The 14,657-nt window shown below is 40.1% G+C and overlaps 1 protein-coding gene across 6 annotated transcripts in view; it reads left to right on the plus strand.

Annotated features, from left to right (window-relative positions):
• Nucleotides 1–14,657, plus strand: part of LOC122541005 (SHC-transforming protein 1-like) — a 142,298-nt gene that overhangs the window by 61,488 nt on the left and 66,153 nt on the right. For all 6 annotated transcript variants that reach the window (XM_043677433.1, XM_043677430.1, XM_043677432.1 and 3 more), the window contains one exon: nt 11,461–11,531. In XM_043677433.1, the coding sequence (XP_043533368.1) occupies nt 11,461–11,531 (71 nt within the window). The remainder of the gene's footprint in view (nt 1–11,460; nt 11,532–14,657) is intronic.

Raw genomic sequence — 14,657 nt, forward strand, 5'->3', positions numbered from 1 at the left:
GGATTTGAACCCCCATGTCCTCGCTGTGGACTGGGCCTTTGGGTTACTAATCCAGTGACAGTATCAGTAGGACCCCATCTGTTCTTTTTGAAGGACAAAATACCTGAGGACGTGGTGAAATTTCTTTATATTAACATTATTTAATGCATATGTATTTTCATATGTAATATCGGTAATTCTTGCAAAAGTTGGCTACCATGATCTGTCTTCCAATCATGTTGCAACACTTGGATACAATCATCTACTGCACAGAATTTTGACAAATGGTCAATATATTTTCTTTACTCAGAGTTTTAAATCACAAATGACTATAGACGTCTCTAAGGTTATGTGTCAGACAGTCTCTATTCTCATAGTTTTCAGTGTTGATCTTCTGAGCAATCACAGGTTGACAACTCTGCATTTCACAGGTCCCAAGTTGTTGACCATGATGTTTAACATTAAGCAGTTGACCATGTTATCGGCTGGACTGATATTATTTTTTTGGATCATGATACTTAGTGTAGCCTATCCAAACTCCTATTTTGTTTTAGGCCATCTACCATTGGTTTGTCATTTTAACAAGGAAAGTAATCTGCCTAGCTGGGTATGCTTTTTTATTTTTGCTTGGTCACTTTCAATGGAATGTCATTTTCATTGAACTGTTCTACTCTTTAAAAACCTATTTTCAAGTTTTGAATTCCCTTGATACCCTTTGAGTGTGTCATGAAGTCAGAAAAAAAAGTTTGACGTTGAGAGTCAGGATGTGCTGAGCAGTTTTGTCAATGACTGCAATCTTCAGCATCTAGCTTGCACTGATCATTGGCCGAGAAGATTAATCTGAAGTTGGAGGTCATCTGGATCTTTGGTTATGTATGTAAATAGCCTGGGAATATGTGCAATTGGAAGGGCAATTTCATCCAGCAAAACTCACATCCACAGACCAGTATACTGCTATTGATGGAAGTGCGTGTAACATGCTAGGATCTGTGATGCAGATGTGCTTGACTTCTTCATGTTCTGCTGGAAATATAGACAAAGCGTATGCACGTTTGATCTCACAAACAGAAAATACTCAAGAAGGGTTGGAGGATTTGAGCTATAAAGAGAGGATGAACAGGCTGGGGCTGTTTTCTCTGGAGCATCGGTGGCTGAGGGGTGACCTTATAGAGGTTTGCAAAATTGAGGGGCATGGATAGGGTAAATAGGCAAAGCTTTTTCTCTGGGGTCAGGGAGCCCAGAACGAGAGGGCATAGGTTTAGGGTGAGAGGGGAAAGATATAAGAGACCTAAGGGCCAACTTTTTCACACAGAGGATGGTACATGTATGGAATGAGCTGCCAGAGGAAATGGTGGAGGCTGCTACAATTGCAACATTTAAAAGGCATTTGGATGGGTATATGAATAGAAAGGGTTTGGAGGGATGCTGGCAGGTGGACTAGATTGGGTTGGGATATCTGGTCTACATGGATGGGTTGGATGAAGGGTCTGTTTCCATGCTGTACATCTCTACTACTCTGACTCTAACACAGCAAGTCTGGCAGCATCTGTGGAGAGAAAGGAAAATTGATGTTTCGAGTCCAGTGATTCTTCTAAGTTTTTCCAACAATTTTTTGTTTCTGGTTTCCAGCATCCGCAGTTCTTTGGGGTTTGTTTTGGTACAATTAGTCACTTTTGACTTAAGGAGTGTTCAAACGGCAAATTAGAAAGACACCTATTTTGGTGATTCCTGATTGGTTTGGACAATCCTGGCATTTTTATAAATGTCTCCTCCCCAGTCACTTGAATAACCATTAACCCAGTTGTCACATTGAGCAGATTTCTGTTACTTCAGGAGATTGTTACATTCAGATTTGACAGGGCTTGAGGAATTTCAGACCCTAATCGAAGTCTAAAAATTAACTGCTCTTGAAATGGCTTAATTATATGAAATTTGTTTGATTGTGGAGATGGCTATTAAACATTAAACCACAGAAAAACTTTGATTCATTCAAAGTTTAATTAAAAAAAAAGGAGGAAAGGCAAATTATCAAGAGGCTCTTGCAAATTCTGGAATAATTTAAAACTAACTAACTCGATAGGCAAATCAAGAGCATTGGGTGTACACCTTCCCCAGTTTTACTCTTCAGTGAAATAGAGACATGGAAGTGTGATTATAAAATCACCATTTTAATCTGATCCCAATAGCTTCCCACCCAGAGAGTTGTAGTATTTTTAGGCATTGCTAAGTAATTAATGGATGCTATTTTGGTAAAGTAAAACAAAACACTATGGATGTTGGAAATTTGAATTGAAAGCAGAAAATGCTGGAGAAACCCAGCAGGTCTGCCAGCATCTCTGGAGACAGTTAATGTTTTGAGCCCAGTGTGATGGAGCAACACTTCAAGACAGGGTATACCAAAGCAGAGATTGGCTGGGCTTAGGTACATTACTTCCCCCCCCCCAGACTTGGCAACATATTCATTCCCCATTGGATTACATGGAACATACAACACACATTCTGGCCAATTAGCTCAAGCCAAAATTTATGCTTTACTCAAGTTTTTCTGACCTTTGTCATCAAATCTATCAGTGCTGATGATGCTGCTCCATCAACAAGGCTATGCTGTGCATGGCTTTTTTTTTTCGGAGAAGTTATAAAAGCAGCAATTCTGATAAGTCTGGGTTTAATTACTTGAAAATGCCTTCCAATTAAAGAAAAAAACTTGGACAATGAAAGGGGACTGGCCAGTTCTCCCAGCCCAGCTCAGTCAGTTTTGAGGTACTGGTCCAAGAAACAGCTACATGGAAGGTGTTTCATGCTGGAGCTGTCTCTCTCTCTCTCTCTCTGTTTTTCTTTCTTTCTCTCTTTTTCTTTCTTTCTTTCTCCCTTCTTTTTTTCTCCTTTTTCTTTTCTTCCCTTCTTCTCTCTGTCTCTCTCTCTCTTTTTTTTCTCTCTGTCTCTTTCTCTCTCGCTCTTTCGCGCTCTCTCTCGCGCTCTCTCCCTCTGTCGCGCTCTCTCGCGCTCCCCCCCCCCATTTAACCTTTTTGTTTTGCCAAGGGATGTTTGAGGAGTGTTGCAGGAATTTGGAATAGCATTATTAAGTTTGGTTAATCTGTTAGGTTTTAACAGTGGTTAAGTTATTCTGTATTCTGTGTTTTTTTTTGTGCTTCATTCAGTAATCTTGTAAATAAATTGTTTTGTTTAAACTAAATGGTTTGACCAGCTGCATCACTCCTGGAATATCCACTTTACATCTGCTTAAAACAACGAGCAAAGTTAGGGTCCGGGCTACTTTCTTGAAATGTTTTGAGTGAGTCTGGCCTGGTTCATATCACAGTATAACCATCCATTCTCTTCTCCCTCTGAATGTTCACAAAGCCTCCCCTTGAATAGATGTACACTTCCACCTTCTTGCCAATCTTTGGGTAAAGAAGTTTCTTCTGAATTTCCTATTGGTTTTTTTTTTACTGACTATATTGAATAACTTCTGCACAACATGAAACACTTGCTCAGTATCTACTCTTTTGCTCTATCAAAATCTTGAACAATTTTGAAGACTGTCAATTCTTTCTGATATTTATATGCACGTATTTTTGGTATCATCCTTGTAAGTCATCTCAGCACCCTCTCCAATGCTGCTATTTCCTTTTTGTTTGAAAACAATGACCAGAACTATATCCAGTGCTCTTAAGTATGGCCTAATCAAGGTTCAGTACAAATTTAGCAAAACTTTCCCATTTGATTATAACACACATTAACTTATTGAAATACCTGGTGTTGAAAAAAAAAACTCTCCTCACAGATCATCCTGGTGTAAATTCCATCTGGTGGATTCTCTTTCCTCCTAGGCCGGTTGGTCTTGTGTGATAGAGAGAAATTATCTGGTAGTCAAAATAAGACCATAAGACATAGGAGCGGAAGTAAGGCCATTCGGCCCATCAAGTCCACTCCGCCATTCGATCATGGCTGATGGGCATTTCAACTCCACTTACCCGCATTCTCCCCATACCACTTAATTCCTTGTGACATCAAGAATTTATCAATTTCTGCCTTGAAGACATTTAGCGTCCCAGCCTCCACTGCACTCTGTGGCAATGAATTCCACAGGCCCACCACTCTCTGGCTGAAGAAATGTCTCTGCATTTCTGTTCTGAATTGACCCCCTCTAATTCTAAGGCTGTGTCCACGGGTCCTAGTCTCCTCACCTAACGGAAACAATTTCCTAGCGTCCACCCTCTCCAAGCCATGTATTATCTTGTAAGTTTCTATTAGATCTCCCCTTAATCTTCTAAACTCCAATGAATACAATCCCAGGATCCTCAGCCGTTCCTCATATGTTAGACCTACCATTCCAGGGATCATCCGTGTGAATCTCCGCTGGACACGCTCCAGTGCCAGTATATCCTTCCTGAGGTGTGGGGACCAAAACAGGCCACAGTACTCCAAATGGGGCCTAACCAGAGCTTTATAAAGTCTCAGTAGCACATTAGTGCTTTTATATTCCAACCCTCTTGAGATAATTGACAACATTGCATTTGCTTTCTTAATCATGGACTCAACCTGCATGTTTACCTTCAGAGAATCCTCAACTAGTACTCCCAGATCCCTCTGTACTTTGGCTTTACGAATTTTATCACCGCTTAGAAAGTAATCCATGCTTGTATTCTTTTTTCCAAAGTGCAAGACCTCGCATTTGCTCACATTGAATTCCATCAGCCATTTCCTGGACCACTCCTCAACTGTCTAGATCCTTCTGCAGCCTCCCCACTTCCTCAGTACTACCTGCCTATCCACCTAACTTTGTATCATCGGCAAACTTCGCTAGAATGCCCCCAGTCCCTTCATCCAGATCATTAATATATAACGTGAACAGCTGCGGCCCCAACACTGAACCCTGCGGGACATCGCTTGTTACCGGCTGCCATTCCGAAAAAGAACCTTTTATCCCAACTCTCTGCCTTCTGTCAGACAGCCAATCCTCAATCCATACCAAATAAGAATACTTCTGTAAAATAATGCCGCTAATAACAACCAGGGATGCTAGTTACATTGATAAGGTGGACATTTCTTACTGAGATTGAGGGAGACCTCAATTTCGAGTCTTAGTCCTTTGAGTTCAATATCTGTTTTTCCCTGACTGAGTCCATATGGCATTGTCCTGTTAAGCAGGGCTTAATGCACTTCTTGGCATTTAATTCTTCAGACTCTTGCAATCTTATACAACGCTTTGATGAACCAGTTGAATTTTTAAAAAAATAAAATCAAGCTTCACTCCATATGTCGTCATGTATTTGTAGCACTCCCATGCTGCTACACCTGGTGTTCAAGTACTGGAAAGTCTATTGTATTGTAAAGAAAGATAGTATGACTATACTGTGCAAATGAATTTGGCGTATAACTAAAAGACAGTTCATTTCAAACAAAAAAATCCTCCCAATCAAATTGGACTAACCAAATAAATTGTAAATAAAGAGCATTGAGAGGCTTATTTCAAGTTTTATTTTTATTTCCAGAAGGTTTGCAGCAATAGAATAAAAAGTATCTGCAAGAATTGGGGAGGGGGCAAATGGTATTTCACTACGTTAACTGCATAACCCAAAAAAATTCTTAAGCTTGTATTTATGTGGTGTTTGAAAATCCTTGTGCGACCACTTTCTGATGCTTGCATTGTGCACACCTGACTGAAATACCAATGTCAACAAATGAAATTTACTTACTCCAAGGTTCAAAAAGGCTTATTCATTTAAAATAAAGTAAGAGGAATATTTAAAATCATAAAGGTTTTAGATTAACATAAACTTGTCTTTCCAATAGCTGAAGAGTTGATAACCAGAGGGTATAGATTTAAGATAATAGGTGAAAGAACCAGAGGTGATAATTTTTGTAAAATTCAGGCACAGAATGTGCACATTGTGGGTTAGGACAGCATTTACTGCTCATAACTAATTGCCCTTTAACAGGTAGTGATGAATTGCTGTGGGCCATGGGGTGTAGGGAAGCAGTGTTGTTCAGAAGACAATTCCGAGATTCTGACCCAGCAATGTTGAAAGAACAGCAATATATTTCTAAGTATGTGGCTTTTAGGAAAGCCTTGTAGGTTGTGGTGTTCAGTGCTGCTCACCTTATCATTCTAAGTGGTAGAGATTCTAGGTTTGGGGTAAATTTCTGGAGTGCATCTTACACATGGGATCTTTTTCTACTACTATATTTCATTGGCACCACATCCTCCACCTTCAGCAATTAAGCAGCTGTTTTGTCCTGAATAGTGTTGAATTTCTTGAGTGTTGTTGGAACTGCATCTATCCAGACTCTTGACTTGTGCCTTGTAGATGATAGACAGCCTTTAGAGAGTTTCTCACTACAAAATTCCTAGCTTCTGATCTCAAGGAAGTGCTTGATTTTTTGTTTTTTATTCAAGAAGGGATCATCGTTTGATTGATAGTGAACCTGACTTTCAACTCCTTCCCAGGTTTCAGCAGCTTCGTCATTTTAGTTTTGAATGGTTTTCTGAATTAATTGACAGGGGAAAAAATGGTTGGACTGTTGGGGTAATTGCTTTTGTCCCCCACTATATAAATATCATACGAAGAAATATGATTGTATCTGCTTTCTACATTTCTACTCAAATGCAAGACTTTCCTCCTCTTTCAAAATCACTATTGTGAGTGGCTCTGAGAAGAGAGAAAATAATGTTTTTTTTTAAAACCATGAGTCAGCACAAAGTGACAAGCTTGTGGGACGAACATCAGATACTGTTCTGACATCATGCATTATGACTAACCACTCCAAATTTCAGAGAAGGGAGCTGGGAGAATGGTGGTTCTGTGACCAAGAAACATACCAAATGACTGGCACACTAAGATCATATTGCATTGTGTTATGTTAATTCATCACAATTTACGCAAGAGTTTCATTTGAATTCAAAAAGTCACAGGTCAGACAGCATCGGTGGAGAATAGAGCAAGATAACATTTCAATTCCAGACAATTCTTCTTCAGAGCTGCCCTCTCCACACCTCATGTCAGCTCTGAAGAAAGGTCATCTGGACTCAACGTTAGATTGCTCTCTCTCCAGGAATGCTGTCTGACCCGCTGTGATCTCTAGCTTTTTATTTGTTTCAGTACAGATTCCAGCATGTGCAATAATTTGCTCCTGCTTCATGTGAATTCAGTCATGTTAATACAGAACTTATTGTTATTGGGCAATTATTTGATCAATTAATTTATATGCCTGTAATTTCATCTTTGACAATTGCAGTCTGGATCATTTTTGTTTTACTTCTCAGGATACAACAACAGATTGTTTTAACTTCCCCATTCCTTGTTGCTGCTGAGTTGTCACTTTTTTTATGAAGTATTCATGTAGCTCTACACTTGAGGATATTAAGTGTCAATGAACCACAAGGAATTGGATTCATGTGTAGGTCATACTGGGCAGAGGTAGTTTGTTTTTGTATAATTTTTCAGTGAATATTCCCTGCAAGTAATAAACTACCAGCACTTCATACACAATGCAATTGAATTCCTTTTAAATGAGACACTTCCATACCATTGCTGTGAAAAAGTGATAATTGAGTCATTTCTCACCTTTTCCCAAACCCTGTTGAAGACCAACTGTTAAGTTCTTCTGAGGCTACAGTTTTTTTTTTAAGCAATCCAAAAGACTTCACATTTGTTTTTTATTTCTTTCTGATCACTACCCGCAAAATAACAATTTTTAAACATTTGGTTTTAGAATTTGACATATTTGGAAATGAACACTCAACCTCTGATTTGCTTGACCAGCTATACAACTATTCTGCCCCTGTAACCCTGCAGAGTGATCGAGTCAGCCTGCTTCCAATGAATATGTAGATATTGCTGAATGTCAGAGGTGTGTAATGCAAATATCCACCAATTATGCCACTGTAACTGGGATGAGTCAGAGATGAGATCAACTGTCTTCCAGAATAATTTATATTCAAAACAATATATTGATTTTACTTAAAATACTTTCTTGCCTCCTAGAACAGTAGCTCGTAGAGTCATAGAGAAGTACAGCATGGAAACAGACCCTTCATCCCAACTCGTCCATGCCAACCAGATATCCTAACCTAATCTAGTCCCATTTGCCAGCGCTTGGCCCACATCCCTCTAAAGCTTTCCTATTCATGTACCCATCCAGATGCCTTTTAAATGCTACAATTGTACCAGCCTCCAGCACTCCCTCTGGCAGCTCATTCCATACATACACCACCCTCTGCGTGAAAAAGTTGCCCCTTAGATCCTTTTTATATTTTTTTTTCCCATCTCACCCTAAACCTATACCCTCTAGTTCTGGACTCCCCCACCGCAGGGAAAAAGACCTTGTCTATTTATGCTATCTGTGCCCCTTTTATAATTTCATAAATCTCTGTAAGGTTACCCCTCAGCCTCTGCTCCAGGGTAAACAGCCATAGCCTATTCAGCCTCACCCTATAGCTCAAAACCTCCAACCCTGGCAACATCCTTGTAAATGACCTCCCAACTCCCATACTCTATGCTCTGACCCATAAAGGAAAGCATGCCAAACGCCTCCTTCAGTATCCTATCAACCTGCAACTCTACTTTCAAGCATCTATGAACCTCCACAGCACAGTATCTTTGTTCAGCAACACTCCCTAGGACCTTACCATTAAGTGTACAAGACCTGCTCTGATTTGCTTTTCCAAAATGCAGCACCTCACATTTATCTAAGTTAAACTCCATCTGCCACTCCTCAGCCCATTGGCCCAACTGATCAAGATCTTGTTGTACTCTGAAGTAACCTTCTTCCCTGTCCACTACTGTCATCTGCAAACTTAGTAACTATACCTCTGTTCACATCCAAATCATTTATATAAATGACGAAAAATAGAGGACTCAGCACTGAGCCTTGTGGCACTCACTGGTCACAGGCCTCCAGTTTGGAAAACAACCCTCTTCCATCACCTTCTGTCTTCTACCTTTTGAGTCAGTTCTGTATCCAAACAGCTAGTTTGCCCTGTATTCCATGATATCTAACCTTGCTAACCAGTCTCCTGTGGGGAACCTTGTCGAACGCCTTACTGAAGTCCGGATAGATCACGTCCACTGCTCTGCCCTCCTCAAACTCGAGACACTAGGTTGGATTTAATCATAACCTCAAAGAATGATTCACATACTGAGTAGCCTTTATTTCCTGTGAAGGTGAAGAAGCAAAAGTAATTGACTTGTATGGCAAGCCACGTGTTTGTCTCTCAAGAATAGTTTGTTTCCAATGACCTTTAAAAAAATTCAAGTTCACCCTTGTCTTAAATGCAAAATGTTTGGTGTGTAACAATATTCTAATAGCTTTTGAATAAGTTTTTTTTTGCTTAGACTGATTAGGTGACTGTATAATGGGAGGAAATGAGAGAATTGAATGATCTGGACTGTTGCAGTGGTGGTCAGATTGCTCATAGTGACTGAATCTGGAAATGGCTCATTTAAAAGAGTTATTTACTACAGCACTTTATTTACTAGAGTGTTGCTTCCTCAAGGTAGAGACCTGCCGTTCATTCAACACATTGTTTTGTACAAGGTGTGGTTTTCAGCCATGGAATTCTCCTGGAGCTTGTATCTCGTGAAGTTCAATCAAAATATCCAGATTCAGTATAAAATTTAATCTTAAGGGCATATTGACAAATGCTATTGTGTCCTTTACTGACCTTTACTATAAAATAACCACCTAGAGGATCTTTGCTGGAGGAAGCTGTTCATTGCCAGTGCCACTCTTCCAAAACACTATTCTTGATTCAAAGTATAGTGGAGAATTTTTTTTTTTTATTTTGCAAGAAAACTGATTCCAGGATGAAAAGAATTTTGCAATCTTTAAGCAGCAGGTTCTAACCAGTGTGCCTGTCTTTCAGTTTCTGGACTGATGATCTCAAACTTTTCTATTCCTGTGCTGTCCCCTCATGTAATCCCTCTAGCTGAATGTTTTGGCAATATCACTCACCTTGGTGTTCTTCTTAGTCAGGTTTTTAGATGGGTTTGGCTGTGAGGGGCAGTGGCCTCATGGTATTATCACTAGACTGTTAATCCAGAGACATGGGTAATGTCCTGGGGACCTGCATTTGAATCCCAGCATGGTGGATGGTGGAATTAAGAGTCTAATGATGACTGTGAATCCATTGTGGATTGTTGGGAAAAATCCATCTGACGCATCCTTACCTAGTCTGGCCTTATGTGGCTATGGGTCTGGAGTCAATGTGGTTGACTGTTAAAATTCCCTCTGGGCAAGAAGGGATGGGGAATAAAGGCTGACCTAGCCAGAGATGCTCTCCATGTGTAAAACAAAAAGCAAACATTTCAATATGGAACATCAAGCATTGTGCACATTTAGATGTTCACACTTTTGCATCCTCGAGCCCCTCATCCTGCTATAGCGACTGTGACCGATATTGAGAGTTTAGGCCCAATTCATTACCAGCTCTGGGGTAGAAATTAGTTATGGACTGCTTTCAGTACCATGGTGTGCCTCCAGACAGGGGTCCCAAGGCTGGTCTCTCTAGCTTCAGTTCAATTAACAGAGCAAGCTTTCTGCTGACCCTCTATAGTTGCCTCACTTATAAGAAGCAGATTTTTAGGGAGGTGACAATAGGGCACACCAACATCCCTAAGGTATTTGTGCAGCCAGGACGAGTATTCCTAAATCCCTTGATGGCACTACAAGCTTAGAAATAGGCAAACAATTTACCGTTCTGTTTATTAGTGGTGTTTACTGATCATACCCATTCTTGGAAAGCCCAAACAGAACAGAATTGATATCTTCTCCACCCAGTGCTATCCAGTTTCTGTTCCCCTCTTTATTTTTTTCCTTCCCAATAAGACAGTGGAGAAAATTGAATCTCCTCCTTTAAGTTTGTTCCAATCCATTTGGCTTAAGGTGACCTCGGGAGAGAGCAATCCTACAGCCTTTCAGACTATAAAGCTGCTCAAACCACCTACACTGAAGCTATACAATAGAGTCCCTGTTCTGCTGTGTCTAGGCTTATGCAGAAGAAATCAGTGACTAGCTGAGCACCTTGAGGTCATTGTGAATGTCTTCCCTGTTGGTAAAAGCAAGAAAGCAATGGCTAGCACAAACTAAAAGCTTTTTATGACCTTTAGAATGTCTCAATGCTTTGAAGTGTAGTTACACCAATTTTACCCACTTTATTGTACACCCTACTAAAACTAAAGGGAAAACACATTTACTTTTTAGGACTTCACATCAGTTAAATGAATTTCATCTTCTACTCTATTTGTTTCCTCTGCTTTAGGAGAAGCCTCAACTGTGGCTTTTTCTGAGAGCTTAAGGGATTCACTAGGATTCTGGGTCCTATCAATGCTTCAGCATGTGAGCTCATGATGGTGCAGTTTGCCTGTTTTTATGGCTTCTATTTATATTTAAAAGAAATTAAAAATTGTGCTCTCATGATCACTAAGAATTTAACTTTTTTTAAACTTTTCATGCTGATTTTCCTCTTTCTTTTTCCAGTATATGGGCTGTGTCGAAGTATTACAGTCCATGAGGTCACTTGATTTCAATACAAGAACCCAAGTCACGAGGTAAGCACCAAAGGAAAAATGTCATGCTGAAGAAGACAGAACTGCATTGTTAAAATATGTACTTTGCCACGTTGTTTAGAGGTAATTACAAATCAAATTTTTGAATGTGATGTTTCAAAAGTGTTCTTGATCTTGTAGGAAAGGAAAGTTGGTTTAGGTATAGTAAATATATATTTGTGATTCTGTGCAATTTACAGATCTGTGTTCAGTTGAGAGAATAAAATGGATCAGAATACAGATTTTTCAGTTATTTAGATTAGATTCCCTACAGTATGGAAACAACAGGCCCTTCAGCCCAACAAGTCCATACCGACCCTCCGAAGAGTGACCCAACCAGACCCATTTCCCTCTGACTAATGTACCCAACACTAAGGGCAATTTAGAATGGTCAGTTCACCTAACCTGCACATCTTTTGGACTGTGGGAGGAAACTGGAGCACCCGGAGGAAATCCACGCAGACACAGGGAGAATACGCAAACTCCACACAAAAAGTTGCCCGAGGCCGGAATCGACCCTGGGTCCCTGGTGCTGTGAGGCAGCAGTGCTAACCACTGAGCCACCATGCTGCCTGTTATTGGTGAACAAAAATTATAAATAGTGTATTGCATGGTTACTGATTTTGTCAATAGAACTATCTGGTCAGAAATTTGTCTTTCCACTGTAGAATTTCTTAAAATGCATCATTGTAAAATTTCAGCAGCACAATGTGGAATAGTTGCAGCATTGAAGGAGGCTATTTGGTTCATTGTATTTATGCTGAGTCCCTGCAATTTGGCTTGTCCCATTTCATTTCAAAAACAAAGCTGTGTGAAATTGCTACCCAGTCCCCAAAGTTTTAGCAGTAATGACAATGAATGACATTATTTTACAGTTACTTGGTGTAATTTGTCTCAATAAATGGATGGTTTTTATGCTGCTCACCCTCTGCCAACATTCTTGAAGGTGGGAAATCTACAACAAGCCCAGTTGGGGTTTTTTCTGCCCCCAACCTATCTGAAATTTTTACAAAGAGGAAGGTTTCAGGCAGGCTACCCTGTCTTTGACAAATTGAGACCTTTTAGTGGCTAATTGGTGACCATTGAAGAGCCTAATCCAGCTGTTGTCAACATTTTGTACCTGTGGTAGGAGAGGCACACACCATAAATAAAGTTTGGCAGTTCCTTTGTGTGTCCCAAGAGTCCATATCCCAAAGTTTTTATCTCCTTGCCCTGTCTTAACACACCTTTTGGGCTCTTGATCCTAAGTCCTTGCCTCCCTCACCCTTTTTAGACTCTGCAACCCTAGATTTTTGTCAATCCTCAGAGTGGTGGAGCTGCCGAGTGCTGGCCTATCTGATGGGCTGGCAGCTGTCTAAGATGTGACTTCCTCCCAAACGAGAACTGAAGTCTAGTCTCAAAGCAGTTAACTCGACTCCAGCTTTAAATTGCTACAGGGCAGGTATTGGATAGGCCTCTAATTGCAAATGAATCAGAAAGATGAAGCATATTAAATGCCATGTTCTAATAATCACAAATTTTCCTAGCACACATTGCAAAGGTGCTGTTTCCAGATGATGACACATTTTCTGATGTTGAAGTTATTTCGTTTTCAGTAGTGTGTACATTTCTTGATATGGTCAGCCCCAACACAACTGCGGGGGTCAAAGAAAAGTGAGATTGGCAAATGAGTCAACAGGCCTGACTCATTTTATATGCAAAATGGAGGTCTCATCTGATCAGTACATTTATTTCCATGTTTCACTTCTAACTTTTTTTACCCTTCATGAGAGGCTTTTATTTCCCTCGCTGTTTTAACACTCTCCTCACTGAATTCCTCTTTCATACTGGCTGCAATGTTAGGTATCAGTCATGTGTGCAAAAGAGTTTCTACTCCGATTAAATATAAAATGACCAGCAAAAACTGTGTTGCATTCAAACTTCCTTCCTGGCACAAAATGAACAAACTTTTTTTTCAGCATGTCGAAGATTTCTTCTTCCTCCTTCAAAACTACACTGTTCTACTCAGGGTGGGGGATGGGGGTTTAATTGGCTTTGTTTAGGTAAAAAGTCATGTTGGGTGCTGTAAAGCAAATTAACCGCTTTCCTTAATGGGACAGTGGATCAAACACTAATGTACAACCACAATAATTCAGTGGAAATTTCATTTAACCAATTTCCGATTCTAAAATTTTTGCAGATCTTGACTAGAACTTAGTCTGATTTAATTTGAGGAAGTTGGCAGCTATTGTTTCTGATGTGGAATGATATGTTTGCAAAAATAGATATACCAAAGACTGTTTGTTTTTATTTATAAAAGTAGTGTTCATCTAAATATTGTGGGGCTCGGTTAATTCTAGCTAAAGTGTAATGTTGAACAATATTGATAAGGGCAGGTTCAATCCCTGATTCTGGTAGTTCATGAAGGTTCTACCTCCTTGTTTGTGCCACACTTTGTGGAGTGGTCTCCTTCGAACTATACATATCTAACCGCTTGCTGGAGAAAGATGCCTCCTGTCCTCTGTGGACAAGGACTAATTATATATTAATTAATCCAAATATTTAATTTGCAATGAATATTGAAGCATAAACACCCAATTTATTATTCAAATCAATTTTTCGACTGTAATAGAAATTTGTGGAAGGAAGTAGTCATTGCTGTTTGAAATGAGACCATAGACTCTGGAATGGTGATTATTCCACCAGATATCCGTTTTTAGGATCAAACACGTGCTAGTTAGGAGCACCTTTAATGTGGCACGCAGTGTAACATCCTGTGGAGTGCTCCAACTTTGCCTTAATCACAGCCTCTGAACAGTTTATTGTCATTCACTCATGGGACTGTACATGCAGCTTGCAACTATTTATTAGGTCAATGGATAGACTGTTAATGTAGCCAGAGCTGAAAATGTGTTGCTGGAAAAGCGCAGCAGGTCAGGCAGCATCCAGGGAACAGGAGAATCGACGTTTCGGGCATAAGCCCTTCTTCAGGAATGAGGAAGGTTTGTCCAGCAGGCTAAGATAAAAGGTAGGGAGGAGGGACTTGGGGAAGGGGCGTCGGAAATGTGATAGGTGGAAAGAGGTCAAAGTGAGGGTGATAGGTCAGACTGGGGTGGGGGCGGAGAGGTCAGGAAGAAGATTGCAGGTTAG

This window comes from Chiloscyllium plagiosum, chromosome 36 (genome assembly GCF_004010195.1).
Source record: "Chiloscyllium plagiosum isolate BGI_BamShark_2017 chromosome 36, ASM401019v2, whole genome shotgun sequence".
NCBI lineage: Eukaryota > Metazoa > Chordata > Chondrichthyes > Orectolobiformes > Hemiscylliidae > Chiloscyllium > Chiloscyllium plagiosum.